At 40.9% G+C, this 19170-nt stretch overlaps 1 protein-coding gene across 1 annotated transcript in view; it reads right to left on the bottom strand.

The window, feature by feature from the left end:
• Positions 1 to 2261: 2261 nt before the first annotated feature.
• LOC105384996 (kinesin-like protein CG14535) overlaps positions 2262 to 19170 on the bottom strand; it is a 204091-nt gene continuing 187182 nt past the window's right edge. Inside the window, exons 5-9 of the mRNA XM_038118950.2 lie at positions 15031 to 15234; positions 10054 to 10147; positions 7341 to 7538; positions 6640 to 6855; positions 2262 to 6521 (exon numbers count right to left, since the gene is read on the bottom strand). Coding sequence (XP_037974878.2) covers positions 3799 to 6521; positions 6640 to 6855; positions 7341 to 7538; positions 10054 to 10147; positions 15031 to 15234 — 3435 coding nt within the window. The 3' untranslated portion in view covers positions 2262 to 3798. The remainder of the gene's footprint in view (positions 6522 to 6639; positions 6856 to 7340; positions 7539 to 10053; positions 10148 to 15030; positions 15235 to 19170) is intronic.

Genomic DNA, 19170 nt, shown 5'->3' with positions numbered 1-19170 from the left:
TTAATCACTTCAACTTCAGTTCCAGTAACAGTCTAATTTCAGTTTAGTTTCTAACCAGGATACCTACCTATTTTACCTATAATAAAATTATATTTGTTTCGAAAACTACACAGATTACCTAATTCCGCTGAAGAAAGTTTAAGGGCCTGGTTTACAATGTCTGGATAATGGATCTACCTTTGGGAAATAAAACTTGCTGTGACTGTCTAAAACATAATGACAGAGAGTGACAGCACGTCTTTGATCCCACAGGTAGCCATTATCCAGACATTATGAAACAGGCCCTTAATCTTGCGGGATGTAGAGATTTGTGACGTCACACTAGCGTGGCGGCGGCTGATCGTTCCAGCTCGCGGCTGCAGCGAGGTGATTCGATTTGTGGTCGTCACACGCATGGGGTGACGCCGCTGAGGAAATCATGTTACGTAAACATCGACGCCGGGATTAGGGTTCACTGGAAAGAAGATGATAGGAAACGCTGTATCCATAGCGCTTTCCGACGCGACGATGTCATGTAGCTTCCAATGGAATAGAAGGCGTCCATTCCATCTTCTGCTGCCGCAACACGGGTTCGTTATCGATGTAGACAAACGGCACTTTGTGATACGTTTTCATTTTTTTAATACGTGTTACTAAGGGCTTCTAAGCTCCATCTAATCTCTGTTTTATTTAAGAATCGTTGCAGTTTTCACTCTTAACGCCTGTTTCAGACACTTTCAGCATTCAGCTCATACCTTATACATATTTCCTTACACAGATCCTAGAAGATGCTTATGTCATGGACATATAAATAGGTATTTACGGAAACTTTTCCTTTTCCGTAACCTGTCAAAACCTTAGGCACACTCTTCGTATAGCATTTCCACCATCACTCTACACAGTCAACACAGTCTAGCTAATATAAGTTCAGGGTCTAACTTTTCCTCATAGCTAAAGGTAAGTAGTTACTTAATAAAATTACGCGTGCGGAACTCAACCGAGGAACAAGTAGTAAATTGGAGGGAACGTAAAGAAAGGAGTCCTCATTCGCGATCTGTTCTTTGTTCCCGATTCTGTCCACGTATCGCGTCGCCGTAATGTTTCCCGAATGGCCTTTTTAAAGAAACGGATCGCGAAATCCTCAGCCCAATGTGTCCTGAGGCGCGAGCATAGGATTCGATACTATTTTCGAATCTACACGAAGGGTAGCTTTTACCAAACGCTAAACGTATTTAAATCAAATTTTAAATACATTTTGTACTAACTGACAGACGTATGACAGGCTACTAAATACGTTTAGCGTTTGGTGAAATTCCACCTAACATGGAAAAAACAAATGCCACTTTTCGAACTAACAAATTTGCCTTACATTTTGACAGTGACATTTGACGATACGCAACCAATACGCAACGTAAACGGAGGTTTCGAATCCTGTGCTCGGGCAACTGAGGAATGTGGCTTTCGAATTGCATTTTAACGGCGGGAAAGCCTGCTTTTTTGTTGGGTGACAGTTTTTTGCACCCTTGTATCGTTATTTCGGCTCATTTCGTTAAATTGCTGCACATACTGTTCATACTCTTAAAACGTTTGTTTAAAAAGCACGGATTTACACACTCACTCCTGGATCTGATAGGTTTTAAAAATATATTATGCATGGATCTACTTACTTTTTAGCTAATTAATAAAAGGTTTTCTTGTTGTTTCTCTTATTTGCAAGGGTACCTATACTTACGCACATACCATCAACTTGTAATTTTCACTTTCATCAGCACCAGCTACGTAGCATTTTGCTTTTCAGCTTTCAATATTTTCCACGGCCACCTAATCTATGTAATCAATTTAAAACATAACAGCAATTCCTTGCTCCTTGTTGCATGTATCACGTTTCAATATTTCATACAAGACGATAAACGCAAGCGGCGTGGCAGGACACATATGTTGTTTTGCCGTTTCCTTATCCGTAACTAAATAGGGGTGGTTTTGGTGTGTGACATTGGTAAGTTTGGCTATCGGCAGTGGCGATATTAGGGTTGCCGCTCACGTGCGGCCGCCGCCCTGTGTTGTGCCTTTGTTTCAATACTTTTATTTTTGCCGGCGCTCCAGCGTTGGTGGCGCTGCGTATTGGGTTACCATGACGATGTATTTTAATGTGAATGTGTTTTAGGTGTTTAGATGGTCTAGAATCAGTTCACGAGGATAGGACGTAATAACGAGTGTCCTATTTAGCTATGTCATTTTTCCTTTTCCTCAAAATTGTATGTAATCATTTTGAAATGAATGTATTTACGCGTATGTTTGTGTAATGGTTGGCACTTTGTCAAATTATTGAAAGATTTGTTAAAAGGTCGCCACTCTCTCGATGGGGGAGGTTATCTTCTTATTTGATAGCTCGATTACTTGGGGGGCGCCCGAATGTTAAATTACGGGCAAAATGAGAGATAATAGGACGTCCTTTTAAAGGAAAAAAGTAACTTTTCCTTATTCCCGGAAGAAAACTTTTAATCCCTCTGATTTAGAAATTTTCACCCCTCGGGAAAGTTTTAACTTATTTATATTTTCATGACTTCTTATAATTCAAATTGAGTGAAAATATTACGTATGAATTTTCAGTCAGGGTTCGCTGAAACACAAGAATCTTTCATAAATGTTTATTTATCCGAAGCAATGAGAACACATAGTAAAATTTAAGATATATGTTTAATATTAATAATAATAATGTATCAATAATAATAATTAACAAAACGTTGTCTTAAGCAAAAATTATGTTACCTAACCAACGTTTTCATAGCCACGTAAAGTTCAATAATATTGCAGTTTACATTTTTATGTACAGAATTCCGCAGTGACCGGACATTGAATAGGGCTTATATAAATAAGAAATTATAGCTATAATAATATAAACATGGCCAACACGTCAACAGACCAGATTAATAAACAAGTTTATACATATTCAACATCAATCAACATTTACATCTATAATAATGGCGTAGTTTCCGAAAGATCCCATGGGAACTGAAACCAGTAAATATTTTAGGGACATGGTTACTTATTCACAGTTATAACTATAATTTTGCTCAGAATGTGGGTAGATTCAGATCTTGCATAGTAATGTAGCAAAAGTTGTAAGATCTAGTGTGTATAAAATAAGATTATGCTATGCGTTAAGTGATCATTTTCATTTTACAAAGTTGCTTTCCTTAATTTTCAGTTCATTTGTTTTGGTTTGTATTTCTGTTGAGGAAGACATAGGAAGACTACATTTTATGGGAAAAGTAGTTTAGCATGTATAAAAAGCTACGTAGAAAATTATTTCAAAAATAGCTATCAAGTACAAAGTACAAACTGTAGCATCAGTTTGCTTGGTATATTCTGTTATCAAAAACATTTAACTGAATAAGTAATAGGAGCACTTAGAAATTATGTCAAGTAAATCATGAGGAAAAGCAGACCGTCTTAAATAGTTACAGTATATCTACTTCGATGAACTTTTTAGTACAATACTTATACAGTTTTAAATTTTGACCGAAGTTTATCTATAAATAAAACAGTAGTCATACTAGACACTAATTCTTTTTAAAAATAGAGTTCACAGTTAGAAAACTACGAGCGATATCGATAGTCAATAATATCTTACACCTATTATAGAGCGTTAACACTATCACTTCGTGCAAAAGCTTTTTTACTAAACAGGTATTGTATGTATGTTTCTAATAATATGTAAATACATCTAGAGTACAAAAGCAGTCTCCAGAGTAAATTCGGTAACGTAACTTATTTGATATAATAAATGCATTGTAGAGTCTACTTAAAAAGACGATTCTAGAAGTCGCTGATTTCTGGATCGGTGTCTGCGTATTTGCAGGTGAAGGGGTTCCGCAGCCAGGCGCAGAAGGAGCGGTCGGCGTGCGGCTTATACTTGGCTGTGGTGTGTTTCTTGGCGTGGGCCCTGGCCACGGCGGCGCGGCGCGTGGGGTACGAGTCCAGCGAGGAAGCGTCGGAGTCCCGCGGCACGGAGTCGTACCCTGACTCCGCCCGGCGCGAGGTCCCCGCCGGGCTGTGCTTACCAGTCCGCGGAGTAGACTCGTGCCCGCTGTCGTACCCGTCTGTCTTCCCACACCCCGCCACGCGAGCTATCGTCTTATCCGTCTTATCCGTCTTATCCAACTTTTCCGGGCGCGGCTCGCTCGTCACGACCGTCGGCGTAACTTCTAGGTGCAAATTCGATTTTAACTCCCGAAATGTATTCAGCGTCGCCCCCAAACTCGGCGCGCGCTGCTCCTCGCGTAAGTTCGGGTCGGAAGCTCCGTCGGGGTGGCGAAGAGATGCGATTCGGGCGTCGGTTATGTCGTCGCCGTGGTATTTCTCGAAGGGTCCGTATGTGTCGTCGTTGCCTGCGTCCAGGTCGTGGTATGCTCCGCACTCTCCCACCGCACTGTTCGGTCTGGACATTGTTCGTTTACAACTATCACATATTTTATCACTTGGCCTGTAGGCGGGCTCACTGTAAACAGAACCGTCGCCGTGGAATTCATCTGTATCTCGAACATTACACAGTGATATTGACTGAAACACATTAGATACTCTCGGGTCGTATTTCCCCGATTTGGAGTGTGCGTATAAATCACAGAGTCCCATCATGTCATCAACTCTAGATTTAGATGAATGTACACTTTCATGTGGGTTAAAGTCAAGCATTTGATCACTAATTGCATTTTCTGTATAAAAATCATAATTTCTCCTCAAGTAAGATTCATTTCTTAGCTGTCGCTCAACTTCACTATAAAGAGATAAAGTGTCTGTAAATGTTGAAGCCACAGTAAGATTTTCTTGGCTCAAAATCCTCAGTGGATGTTCTTCAGAATTCTCCTGGTCACCATCCGCTAAATTACCATCGTATCCCATGCAGAAGTCAATGTCTTCTTCTGTAACTTGAAGACAACAGTCTTGCATAGCGACTAATTCCAAAGGTTCTTCTATTTCAATTATTTCTAAAATTTCGTCCTCGTCATCATCAATAGGAGCTCTACTTATACCGTTTGGACCTATTTCCCTGCTACGATTTGAAGCTAATTCATCATCCATCCTCATTCGTTCTTTGTATTTACTATCTAAGCTCTCCATAGACACCTCTCTACTACTAAGTTGTTGAAGAAGTGGAAGGGCAGGAGGAATTTCGGCTAGTTCTTCACTGTCATCGTCGTCATCTATATCATTCTTCGGTGCTGTTTTGGCTGAATTTGTCGACTTTTTAGGTGTTAAACTCTTTTCACTAGACGGTGGACCAACATTTTCTTCTTCGATAGCCGCACCTTTTGAACCAGCTTTAAGCCCAGTTCTTATTGTAGATTCTTCAACATGTCTCTTTACGGCTTCCTTAATAAATGGCTCTGACTTTTGTGGCAAATCTGAATTATCATTATTTTTACAGCCACTTTGTTCTTTTGTAAGCTGATTTGCTTTGTGACTTGGAGAATTGTGTCTAGATTTATGAATTTGCGTTGTTTGATTTTCTACCCATTTTCGAATCATATTTTTCTTATGATTATCCATGTAACCGTATCCGAGGCTCTCCCCTCCCTGTGCATTTAGTAAACCTACTTGTAGAGGGATTGTACTAGGCTGTAGAGTAATAGGATCGAGTGGCACAGGAGGGGCTTGTTTCATTGGTCCATCGATCCACGTCTCCCGTTTGTTGCTTTGTGTTTCTTTTATGATATGTCTTGCTTCGACTAATTTCGATTTAGATATCCTTGGTCCGTCTATCCACTGTTCATCACTATTTCCTGTGCCAGAATGTTTGCTTTTGCCATCATCCCCAAATGTTTTTGATGACGTTGTTTTCATAGGTGTGGTTTTAGGTGTGTGGGCTGGTGATGATTTAGGAGTTAGGTTAGCTGAATGGGAAATGTTTCTCTTCATGGGTGATGACTTCGGTGATGAATGCAATTTGTGAAGTGGGCTTCTTTCTTCGACAACCTTAGATAACGACGATTTATGTTTGTGCTCTGCAGCAGATCCTCTCAAAGCTTTACTTAAAACGCATCGATTATCGCCAGAATTGATGTGGGGGATATATACCGGAGGGTGTTCTCCATCGGTTTGATCATCATCCATCGGCCCCACGTATATAACTGTATCAGCTGATAAATCACTGCTGGATGGATCAGGCTCACTGCTACTTGGTTTGGACGCGTCTTCCCCAGAGCTACCGCCAGATCCTGCATTGTTATTTGCAGAGAACTTCATTTTTCTTCTCCTTAGCCTATGTATTCGAGAAGCTAGTTGTAACGTAGTCAGAGTATCTGAATAGTTTTGTACGTTTGGAGATACATGTACTATCATGGCTGTATGGCACGTTAGAGATCCTAGACATTCTTTGAGAACATGTGTGAGATTGTGGTCTCTATACGGAAGGTGTCGCTGTCCATTGAATATTGCTAATAAAATATTTCCTAATCCTGATAGTGGGATGCCTCCACTAGCTTTGCCTCGTTCCGAATTTCCTAAGTCGATCAAATGAAGACGGCTTCTCCCTCCGGCCACTGGAAAGAAACATTTGTATTATTTACAAATACTAAAAACTCGATGGCAATAATATTATTATATAGTGCTATGCTATAATATATAATGTTGTTATTAACAATAATTGATGTCTATTACCTGCTCCCTTCCCTCCAATACTGTACTGGTACAGATGTAGGGTGTACAGTAAGTGGCTGTCTCTTCCTTCTTCCCTGGTACCACGGGTGGCCAGTGCTGCGTCCAGGTAGAACGCAGCCTTCTCAGCACTGTGTACCCGGAGCTCAGACTGGTTCTGGAGGTGAGTCCCGAATAGTGGATCATCTCTCAAGTACACGCCTGGAGACTGCTCAGAATCTGTTGAAGAAGATGGACATTTGCAGTATTTCCAGTGAAGTCAGTGTCAGGTCTTCTTAAATCATAGAAATATTAAATGATGACTATTTGCTTCAGATCTGGATATAATTAATGTGAATATTGGGTTTATTTTCTTCTTGCAGGTGTATTAACTAGCTTTTTATGTGGGGTTGTTAGTTAGTCTACACGTTACTATCACTCGAATGCAACCTCTGTGCATAATACTGCATAGCCATAAGATCTAACCGGGGGGGTTTACCACCATCGTCACATTAGCAGCGCATTAATCCAAAAACAGCATCGCTTGACTGTCAAACATCTGTCAGATACATACAAGTTACGTCAGATTTCATTTGATCATCATCAAATCTGACGTAACTTATATGGATCTGACAGATGTTCGACAGGAGAGCGGCGTTTCAGTGGCGGTAGGATAGCTGGAATCATATCCTGTGCTAAAACGGCACAACTCGGCACAAGCTTACCATTCTGATAAGGCGCGAGGAGGTCCCGTATCTGGTTGGTGTTGGTGCAGAGCTCCACGGCGGAGACCCTGACGGAGAAGCGTGTGCCACACTTGTGGCGCTGCTCGGCGATGCCCCGGAACAGCCACGAGATGGCGCAGGGGATGGCTCCGAGAGACCCGGCCGCGTCCGCGCGACCCAACATGGTGTAGGATTTGCCTGGTGGGGGAATGTTTTGGTTAGGTTTGGTTGGATAAGGTAAGTTGAGGGTAGAGTGCGCGTGGTGCTGCCATTGAGTTTACTAGGTACAGATTTTTTGTGTAACTCAATTGGTGCTGTTAGGGATCTTTATAAACTCTTCACCGTAGCTGTACATGTTATTACTTACATGTATAGATAACAGACCAACTGGCTGTTTCTATTACACCATATGTGCCTAGAAATCAAATTATTCACTACCTTTCTAGTTTACAAGTTAGTATTATTACACCAACTTGTTGACTACCAATCAAAATAGCCGTAAACTCTAACCTAAACCTGTAATATACACGCTTTTATAAGGTTAACATGAATATATCGACTTAATGCCGACTATATCCAGCCACCATGTAAATGAGTAAGCAATAAGTTCTCTCGAGTATTTCATATTCAAATTTCAGGCTGACTATTCTGAACATGCTCGGCGTTTTTAAAAGCGATAATAATTATGAATTCGTATCGCGTCGTCGTGTCATGTCCGCTCAGTGTATTGTCATTTTAGTTTCACTGTACTAGGAGCTTTGTATTGCAAAAAAACGTTAAATACGAGTATCATAGTTTACGTAGTAGAATACGTAGCTTATCATCTAAACAAAAGGCCACGCAAGAATGGGCGTTTTAACATTGGGAGATAAGTGTATTAGCATGATAATTATGGTCGGATTGACTTGATAACGTTGACTAAAAGAAGGTAAGTAGGAATAATGAAAGCATTTACTTCTAAATTATACCTAATTATCAGATTGATATCTTTCAGTTATCGGAAGTGTCATTACAGTTATTTTCCAATCGATTTCTAAACGCTATGTTGCCCCGAATATGGCACTTGGTTTCTCGCGAGCAGTATTGTGAATTGTGAAGTCGTTCTGGATTTATTCTGAAAGTTGGCCGGCAGCACGCCGTATTAGCATTCAAATAGACGCCGCACTGAGGACTTAATTGAAACTTCCAGAAATATACGAGAACCTCCGTCTCTGCGCCTGCACGGTGACATTCGCAGGATACACAGGTGTGGATGTGGAGTAATCTTCACATGTACGAATCTTGCTACTTGTATTTGTCACAATTTCTTAATGATGTTTAAAGTACTTACTTTTTAATGTAACTAATACATACTTAGTTACTTAGGGTGTTAATGGTATCTGCATACTTAATCTTATATATCTTCAGACTTCTTTTTCAGTATAGGTACAAGGTGAAATTTTATCACTAGTGCACGATCCGAAAACTGGTGAATGTATCCGTAATGAGAAAAATACTTATTTCCAAATTTCGCGTTTAAAGTTACGTGTATAAGTTTTTAATAGTCTCGCTAATTAATTCAATTTTCATTTCACTAAAAAAAAACTGTAAATATTCAGCCTTATTCCATTAAAAAAAAGTATTCTCTTTATGTCAATGTATACTTGTATTCCAGTACACGCACAGTTCATTTCAAAACCCTTTAGAAACCACATAAGCTTCTCAGCCCTTTTATTAAGTCTTGGAAGTAATCACTCGCAATCCGCCAAAGTATTTAATTCTTAATTCTTTAATCTAACTGAGAAGATGAAAACGCCATACCCCAGTACGGATTACGGTTTTGGAATTTAAATTAAATGAAAGCTACCGAGGAATTATCTAACAGCGAGTTAGATATAAAGCTGTCATAATGGATTATCCACGTAATGAACTGGTAATTACATTTGAGGGCAACATTTTGTACATAAAGAATGCGTAAATCAAGATTATAATATGTATTGATATATAATACTTGGTGTGTTGTGTGTACAGGTAAATAGTTGCTAGGCTACTTATTCCGAAACCCTGATACACGGATAGTAGGTATTTGTTCAGCTATACATTCAATACCGTAGTTTAGTTTTGTTCTATACACAATTACACACCTTATAGAAAAAGTGGTACCTATAGTACCAAAGCTGAAATTGCGGGGCCTATCAGGGCCTCATACTAATAGCACAGTTAGATTATTCTGTCACTGCCTGCACAGGGTGCGCGGCACATATACAGAATGTTGCAAAAAGGGTATACTAAGCCGAAAGGAGGTGACTCAGGGGGTCATTCTGAACAAAATATCAGTTCTTCATAGTTAAGTTACGTGACCTAAAAAGTTTGTATAGGGAAGTCGCAACGGTCCAAAAGTTGTTCAGAACGACCCCCTGAGTCACCCCCTTTCGGCTTAGTATATCCTTTTTGCAACACCTTTATAGGAACAGGTGATACGTCACTCGGAGATGCTTTTCCATCCCTGCATGATAATGATGATGATAATGTTGTTGTGTGCATTTGTGTAAGAACAGGTGATACATCAGTCGAAGATGCTCCTGCACCCCTGCATGATGATGATGTAGTTGATAATGTTGATGATGATTGATAATATTGATGTTGATGATGATGTAGTTGATAATATTGATGATGAAAATGATGATGATGAGGATGATGACGATAGAGATGGTGATGTTGATGATATACTGACCGAGCCCGGCGTGTCCGAAGCAGAACAGGCAGCCATCCGTCCCGTTGATGACGGCGTGCAGCACGTCCGTCAGCGCACTCGAGCAGATCTCCGACTGGAATTGTATGCAATATGTTAGTAAAAAACATATTGACACAATAGTATGGATGTTATGGATATCTAGTGAAATATGTGCCTCGGTGGAAGAGGGACTAAGCAAAATATACGAACACACAGTACCTATTAATGAAGGATTATCTTCGTTCAAAAAATTTATTGACACAGTCATTATAGTATAGTAGTACCTACGCATATTGTAAATTAGGGGCCAATACCTACAATTAGGGTGATTGCTAATTCGATACATTCATTTAAATGGGTTATAGAGGAAGGCATTTGCAATCGATGGAAGCCTGCCTTATGGGTGTAAGGCAGGGCTTAAGGCATTAATATATGGATTTACCAATCCTCTTGTATATTCACTTATGTATGTATTAAAGAAAATGTTATCAACCAAGCCCGTAACATTTGTAAAGGCAATAAAGCACCCCATGAAAATAATTCACAAATAAACAACGAGCGTAATCATTGATCAATCATCACGAAAGCTACGCGCCTAACCCCAATTCCAAGAAAATTCCAATTAGCGTTTCAGTTATAAGCGGACGCTATTAAAATTTTCATTCAAAACAATTTCAATATGACCCTTCGCATTCCCTCCCGTGCGTAATCTGGAAAGCGCACCTTAAGTCCTTTTAATTATCTCGGATGTGGTCGCCCCCCCTTTACCTCCCGCCGCAGAAAGAATCTCCAGGCTTAGGCACTCCGCAAACACAGTGAATGAAGGGAACGTGGTATGTTTCGTCTTCATTGCATCAACTGAGCGGTGTGATCCAATGTTGGTTATGTGTGCTATCGCCCTAGAATATATTGGTATTATAAATATAAAATATCTACATTGTCGCAATTTTTAGGGTTCCGTAGCCAAAATGGCAAAAACGGAACCCTTATAGTTTCGTCATGTCCGTCTGTCCGTCTGTCCGTCTGTCACAGCCGATTTACTCGGAAACTATAAGTACTACAGTGATGAAATTTGATGGGAATATGTGTTGTATGAACCGCTACAAAAATATGACACTAAATAGTAAAAAAAAGAATTGGGGGTGGGGCCCCCCATACATGTAACTGAGGGATGAATTTTTTTTTTTCGATGCACATACCCGTGTGGGGTATCAATGGAAAGGTCTTTTAAAATGATATAAAGTTTTCTAAAAAACATTTTTCTTAAAGTGAACGGTTTTTGAGATATCAGCTCTCAAAGTCGTAAAAAGTATGCCCCCCCCCCCTCTATTTTTATAACTACGGGGTATAAAATTCTAAAAAAAATAGAGGTGATGCATGCTAATTAACTCTTTCAACGATTTTTGGTTTGATCAAAGTATCTCTTATAGTTTTTGAGATAGGTTGATTTAACTGTAATTTTGGTTAAGTTATTGACATAATAAGTTTATTATATTTGCTGCTACGGAACCCTTTGTGCGCGAGCCCGACTCGCACTTGGCCGGTTTTTTGTTTTACAAACATTGTGTTCTTTATCACTAACTCCAATCTGTTATTTACTCAGAGCTTCGCTTTCCATAAAAACTACGATACAGTAACCCTGCTATACGTACAAACAAACACAAAGTCATGGCTCTAAATCTATTCTGTTATTCGTATTTTACAGTATTAAATATTAGTACGGATTACCCAGACTGTTTAGTGGCGGCTTAACACTCGCACAGGCTGAAACAATGCAGTAATTGGGGCACTTCCACTACATTCAATGTTCAAGAGGCGGCTTTGTAACGTAAACACGATGTAAGTGGCAGATTTGCCTAAATAATTTAAGGCATTAACCGGAGTTACCTGTATACCGGGTACGTTCTGTTTGTATTCGTTGTCTTGTACTTTTGCTTTAATATTTAAGTGGTTTTGTTGGCTCTATGTGTGAGCGTGTTTATGTCTAGGTTTCCACCTGGGAGATTATGTTTTAATCTAGAAGCTTGGATTGTTGCTGTGAGATTTCAACCCAGAATGGGAACGGGTACGACGAGCGAGTTTGCATTATAGATTTTATATTATGCAACGCGATCAACAATATAGATAGTTACTATTAAAATCCTACCATGCCTCTGTTTGAAGGCATGATCTTAGAAGTTTTCGACATCGAATATTTTACCGGATAGATTTTAGATAGTCATCACTTCTTAAATTCCCGCCCCCTATTACATTGGGACTAACATAACACTCTGGCGAAAAGTGGGTGCAGCAATGCACCTCTGCCTACCCCGCAAGGGAGTACATTAGTACAAGGCGTGAGTGCGTGTGTGTCTTAAATTCAATCCTACGATTGTAAAGTTGAAGAGATGCATTCTCGCTTGAGTTAATGTTATGTTATCAATATAAACACAGTTTTATACCAAGGAGTTATGAGAAGGTGACCTTTTAAAGCCCGCTCGTTTCGAGGGTGGATGCACAATTATGTATCTGGCACACCGGCCTAGTACGGCCCAGTCGGATGCACAGCCTATCTTAATACATATTTTATATTTATTCATTGTTCCCTTATCGCTGTATAAATAAAATACATAAAAAAAAAACTTCTGCCTCATACTTATATCGGACGTTATTTAGATACAAAACGCTTTTTTTCTATTTCATGCTTGAATTAAGATTTCTTTCAGGATTTTTACTTGCATTAAAATGTACAGAGCGGGTGGCTTGCTTGCGAGTCAGCTCTGACTGCCCCTTCGGGGATTACTACAGTTGTGAGCATAATGTATGTATGTAGGTACTTGTATTAACAGTATTTCCATTCGCTGCTATCGTGCACTCATTAAAATCTAGAACTGTGACGCGGCTCGTGATACCTAGAGTCAGATAGCCGTGATAGGTGTCCTGTCTAGTCCTGTCGCTGGGCTGTGACACGGTCAGCCGGGATAAGCGGCTGTCAGGCGCCCGCCCAGCGCCGCCCAACGCCGCCCACCGTCGAACTGTGATCAATTGCCGGAAATCACCGGCTTCAGGGGTTCTGATTGATAAATGTTACCGGTAACATGCAGTATTTGCTTACTTGTAACAGTTAAGATTAATATTCCGGTTGCTACCATATTCAGAGAAGTATCTTAATTAGACTATCCATAGGAGTATGGGATTTTTTCCACATCGGCGCTATACCTCATGTAAACACATATTTGTCAGCATCAGAACAGAAATAGCCGAATGGAAGTTGGTGCAAATATCTCGATGGTACTACTTCTGGGGGGTCACTCCCTAACACTAAAAACTAAGTTTCGGAGCGCCGCTGCGCGAGCCACGACTCTACCTCGTTGTATTGACGAGCCGATTACACGACAGCTTTCGTTCATTCGTTTTTCGTCAGTATAGAGTGACCCTCCCGAGCTGTCACTGGCCCGGTAGATACGCGGTGAGGTAAGCCCGGCTCAGCTCGTGTCAGGAGACAACGGGAACTACGCTAAATGACGGAGACTTATTTGACGAATCTATCTCTCTTCCGCATAACCTGGTCACCAACGATGGTCATTATTTGGGGACTTACATTGGTTTTGCTTTTGGCTCTATTGATTTCGAAAGGAACTGTATCGACATGAGATGGAGGGGGTTATAAAGTCGTTAATTAAGGTTTAGGAACAATGAGAGCGTCGCAAAACGAATTATAACTTCGACTGTCAAGTGATTATCTGCCATTCATTGGGACAAATTCTGGCGGAATTAAAGCATCGTTCCGGCAGCTCGCGCCTAATGTACGCCTGCGTATAGCACTACATAAAGAGGATTAGGCCAAATTAATGGGATTGCGGGAATGCACTATGTGACTGTAGAATGTAAACGTATAAATTATGGTTATATGCTTTGCATGCAAATCCTCACGTGCAAATTAGATACTTAATGTAAATCTTCTGGATAAACGCGGTATAAGCTTTAGTCACTCGGCGTATTTTGTTACCATCAGGCGTCGTGTTTTTGTTTCATTTGGCTGTTCAGTTAGCTAGGCTAAATGGAAATAGCATCTGTTTTATCTGAACTAGCAGGGTAGGGCATTCTGTGTAGCGTAGGAATAAAAGAAAATAGTGGAATCTAAAAGATTTGGACTAAGCCTCGATCAACGTTACGCAAGCGGATACATTTTTGTAAAAAACTGCCGGCCTTTATTAAAGGGAACTATGCGACTACGCGAAAGTTTGTCGATTAAATCGATACGAGCTTCTACATCCGGATGTTCGCTTCAAAAATATTATGATAAAAGGGAATTTTTCGAAAGTATTCCGGAGAATTCCGACGTGAAACAATTTAAACATGAAAATTCCCAGCTGGCGCCGGGGAGTTTTCGGTGCATAAAATTCGTTGTGTTTGGTGCAACGTGGCGACGACCGCGCCGCACTTCATACAAAGTTTTATTCCTACTTTAACAGACTGCCGCAAAAGAAGTTTCCCTGAGCTAGAAGCGATCTAAATGATTCTCTAGTAAACATGTACGAGGAGTTGTAGTTTTTGCTTTCAGAACTTTCTCTAAGGACTTTTCAGACACAATATTTTGTAGACTCGCTTCGGCGTCGAGGGACAGTGGGCGCGTGCCGGGAGCTGCAACGCTATCGAATCATTTTATTACGTGCATATTGTTTTAAATTCAAACCCCCAATAGTAATAAAGTAGAAAGCATTTTAAAGTTTCTTTATACGCGGTGGTTTCCATGGCTTGCTCGCGTACTATTTCTTTCTGGAATAGTGTAGTGAATAAGTAATAGGTTTGCCGGTACGGAGCGTTTATTTGTTTTTCTTTTCATGTACCTACTCGAGTCCTGTGAGCTAATTTACCTAGTGTCGGTATATTTTTATATACCTCTAGAGAATTTCAGTATGATATCATGGCAGGCTGAATACTGAATAACCTGAGCATATTTAAGATGTTTATTGTTATTATGTTCATTAAATTTACCTGAGCATCATCCTGCGAAAAGATCGCATCAAAGGCGAACATCTTGGGCGCGGCCACGCCCAGCTTCCTGTCCTCAGGGGCCACGGGGGCCGCGCTGGCCTCGCACAGGGTCACCTGCTTCTTGCGCTTGTCCAGCGAGAAGGTCTGGGAGCCGCTGGTGAAGGGACCCTCGCCGGCCGCGCCCACCCGCAGCATGACCTTCACCTGGGGAAGAGGAAGTAGAGGTTAAATAAGGAAACAACCAACACCAACCTGCAACTGTCCACCATCCTGCAATAGGCCAGCGTGGTGGACTAGGCCTAAAACCCGTCCTTCGTTGGAAGGAGACCCGTGCCCCAGCAGTGGCGACATGATGGGTCGTGATGATGACGATCAATGCATTTCAGGACCTATTCAGACCGCAGAGTGCGGGCCGTGGTGGGTAGCGGAAAACGTAGATACATAATTATGGCGATAGTAAGGCTTTAGAACCGTTAAGAAATAATAAAGGTATAAAATTGCATAATTTATAAAAAAAAAAAGAGTAATATTATTCATTACGTAGGCTGCCTTTATAGCTAAATCTTATAATATTATGGATTTTGATCGCCTCTCCTGAATTCAGGGTAAATCTCACGAAGGATCCGAAGTCACGTAGATATTGTCTAATTGATTTCAGAGTAATTACACAGTGCGTGGCGGCTGAGGCTGAATTACGAAACTTGTGCTGACGAGTGTACGGTAAAGTACAGTCGGCATCAACATTATTATCTAATTTTAACGACCGACGGAAAAAGAGGGGTATTATAAGTTTTGGCTCAAGGAGTTTCTAAGCCATTTCGTATCTTTAGGGACAGAGTCTTTGTGAAATGGTGGTAGACTAATATTATGACTATGTAATAAAATTTAACGTCGAATAAACAACATTCATGTGTATCTGTGTATTTGTCTGTAGTTCTGTAGCCTCCAAACGGCTGAACCGAATTTGTTATTTTTGGGTGATGGGTATACCTAATGTTACTCCGAGTGTTTTACATTATAATTATAACTCACTCATTTAATATAATATAAATATTATAAAGTCATGATGGTGATCTAATAAGATAATAGGTGTTTTCACCTAACAAAAGAATAACTACGGTCAGTGTAAATAATTAATGAAAATTTTGATTGAAATTGTTGCAACCATAATTATTCAATTGGTTTATTACATGATAGTTGAGGTGCTTGAGGGTTGTAATTAATTTGTGGTCGCACCTAATTGGGAATTGGGATAACTGCGGTGTTCAATATGAAATTATCAAGTTTATTTATTGCATTACTTATATTTATATACTTGTTTATTATTGTACGAAATAGAGGCACCTGTTACTATTACCAACGTTAGTGTGTAGTATAAGGCTGCGTTTCCACAAGACACCAATAGTTTAGCATTCCTCGCACTGTACATCACCAGTGGAAACGCGGCCTAACACTCTAATCAGTAATTCAGTCAGTCAGTCAGTCAGTCAGTCAGTCAGTCAGAGGTGCATTGGGGAGATTAGACTCACTCTTTTGGGTGGGATAATAACACGTTATAGGTGTCATAGAAAAACACGAAAACTAACGCCCATTGGCATTATCTTTATTTACAGTATTAAGATTCATTGTTACTAACACTTACTATGGACTATGTGGTCTGAAAATAAATATATTTATTATTTATTATTATTATTATGTTGTGTCGTTACCATCTCGGGACCATGGGGTCCCGGGCATTTGGAAGGCGTGCATGGGGCCGAAGCCAACATGTAGAGGCTCTTTTGACAACATTAATCTATATGAAATGTGACACTAACCGACGATTTTCCCTGCGAAAACTATAGAAGTGAACCCAAGGAAAATCCCCGGTGGAGAAAACTAATACAGGGTTATGGAATGGGGTGCTAAATGGACTGGGTATCTGGGACTATGGAAGGACTATGGCCCCTGCCTGGACCTATATGTTTCACATACGGATAAAAAGGCAGGGGGTGACTCGCACACAAATTAAATGGGCCCCCCAAAACAGTCGCTAGCACATTACAGTGACGTAGCAACAAGGGGGCAACATGGCATGAGGTGCTGAGGGTGGAGAGGTATACCAAGGCTCTCAGAGCAATCGCGGATGCCGGTCAAGACCCCTACAAGCACTTACTGGATATACTTCCTTCCTCCGAGCATTTCTGCTCTAGCGGTACACCACTCAAGCCAGCCAATGAAGGCAAGCAAGAGGTGAGAGATCCTGTTCCTCGTCAGTGTTCACTCTGGACAACCAATAAATATTATTATTTAGTAAACCCCACTATTCATTAAGTGTCTATTCTATTCTATTCTCTGTGGGGGTTTCAGTACCTGCACCTGGCTCTCTCGAATGGAACCTTTGTGCATATCCCCAAGGTCTAAACTGCCTTCCTAAGCTTGGACCATTTCCCACCACGCTGGTCCACTGCGGGTTGGTGGGTTCACATATCTAGATGTGCTAAATCTAGATATGCAGGTTTCCTCACGATGTTTTCCTTCACCGTAAGAGCGATGGTATACATTGTACTTAAATTCAGAAAAGAACTCATTGGTACATTGCAGCGCCGGGATTCGAACCCGCATCTCTGGCGTGAGAAGCGGGCGCTTACCCGACTGAGCTACCACCGCTCCAGTACTTAAGTATCTAATACATTAATATAAATTTGTAATCGGTATAATATACTATCGGAGAATCAGCCATATCTTAAAAAGCCTAGAACCAGTTCGAACCCTGCGAGCGTGTTCTCTACAAGCACACTCTCACTTCATCTCAAGATGGATAATGGTCCTTTTATGAAACCGTACAACTTTCGGATCGGGTCGACTACTTTGCAATTTTATTAATTAGGTATTAGAGTAGGTGTATCTAATAAAATAATCCTTTTCACTATCAAGTTCATTTATAACGTCTGTGTGCATCGAATCGAACGGCGATACTATTGCCGCCATTTTGTCGCGGTTGACGGGTAAATCCCTAAAGCCTAGTGACAGTCGGGCGACCCTGCGACTGCGATACCGCGCCGCGCCGCCGCCGCCGCCGCCGCCGGGAGCCAGCTTTAAACTGTCATTCGTAATATGCACCGGATTATTGTACACAATCCTGCAGGACTAACATTGATAAATTGAAACATCAATATTTTATTTTTATGACCATTTGTTGTGTGTGATAGAGGGGCGGTGAGTAGGTTTTGGTTAGTGGTTTAATCATAGCGTAGAGAATTCTGTTTGTATAAGCTATGTAAGTATACAATATACATGGACTAGACTAGACAAAATTTAGTCACTGAAAATAGTTTTCTATTTAATAAACCAATCTAAATACCCAAAAAGGTGGCCTAGTTATATTTATGTTGATGTTAATTTGGGTCTGGGTCTGGGGTTCCCAACTCTATCAGTCGTCGCGGCCCGCGGGCGAAACGACGGCGGCGGCGGCAGCGGGGATCCACCTCGCGGATACGACGAATACCTCTCCCACGAATATTTTCTTGGCGACAAGATTTAAGCAAATTGCGTAAAATTGGGGCAGCCGGGAGTGCAGCGATCGTGACGGTGCGGGTGCGTTCATGTATAAAATTAAACCCGGATAATGAAACGTTATAAGCACCGTTTCGCGCCATAGATGGCGCTAAGCTGCAAAATTCTCCGATATAAACCCGCTATTACACTGATTGACGGCAGTAAGCAGTAAGCCGTTCTTTTGAGTCTGGAGCCCGCATGTTTCGCGACAAGATAACTGTATAAAGCCACAGTCAAAGAGATGTTATCGTAACATTGGGTCCTCGGGTTGAGACGCTTCAGCCGCACGCTCCCCACGTTTGAATTTGGAATTAATATTTTTCTTTTTTTTTGGTCGTGATGGTGGCAGTCGAAATCGTTTCGCAAATTACGTAGGCCTCATTTCTGTCGTGGTTGTTTACGAGCGCGCACCCTATCAATCAGGAAGTGATTGCGACGGGCGTCCCACATAAAATATTCCGTGCTCTTTTATGATAAACGTGCCTGAACAAAGTCGCATAAAAGTGGTTTATCATTTTGAAGCTGCGGAGCAGCGATCTGTCGAGGCCTTATGATGATGTTTACCTTTGTACTAAATCGAACGTAATATTTTAAGGTCAACAC

This window comes from Plutella xylostella, chromosome 12 (assembly GCF_932276165.1).
Source record: "Plutella xylostella chromosome 12, ilPluXylo3.1, whole genome shotgun sequence".
Lineage (NCBI taxonomy): Eukaryota > Metazoa > Arthropoda > Insecta > Lepidoptera > Plutellidae > Plutella > Plutella xylostella.
The sequence above is the reverse complement of the archived record's forward strand: the minus strand, read 5'-3'. Positions and strand labels throughout refer to the sequence as shown.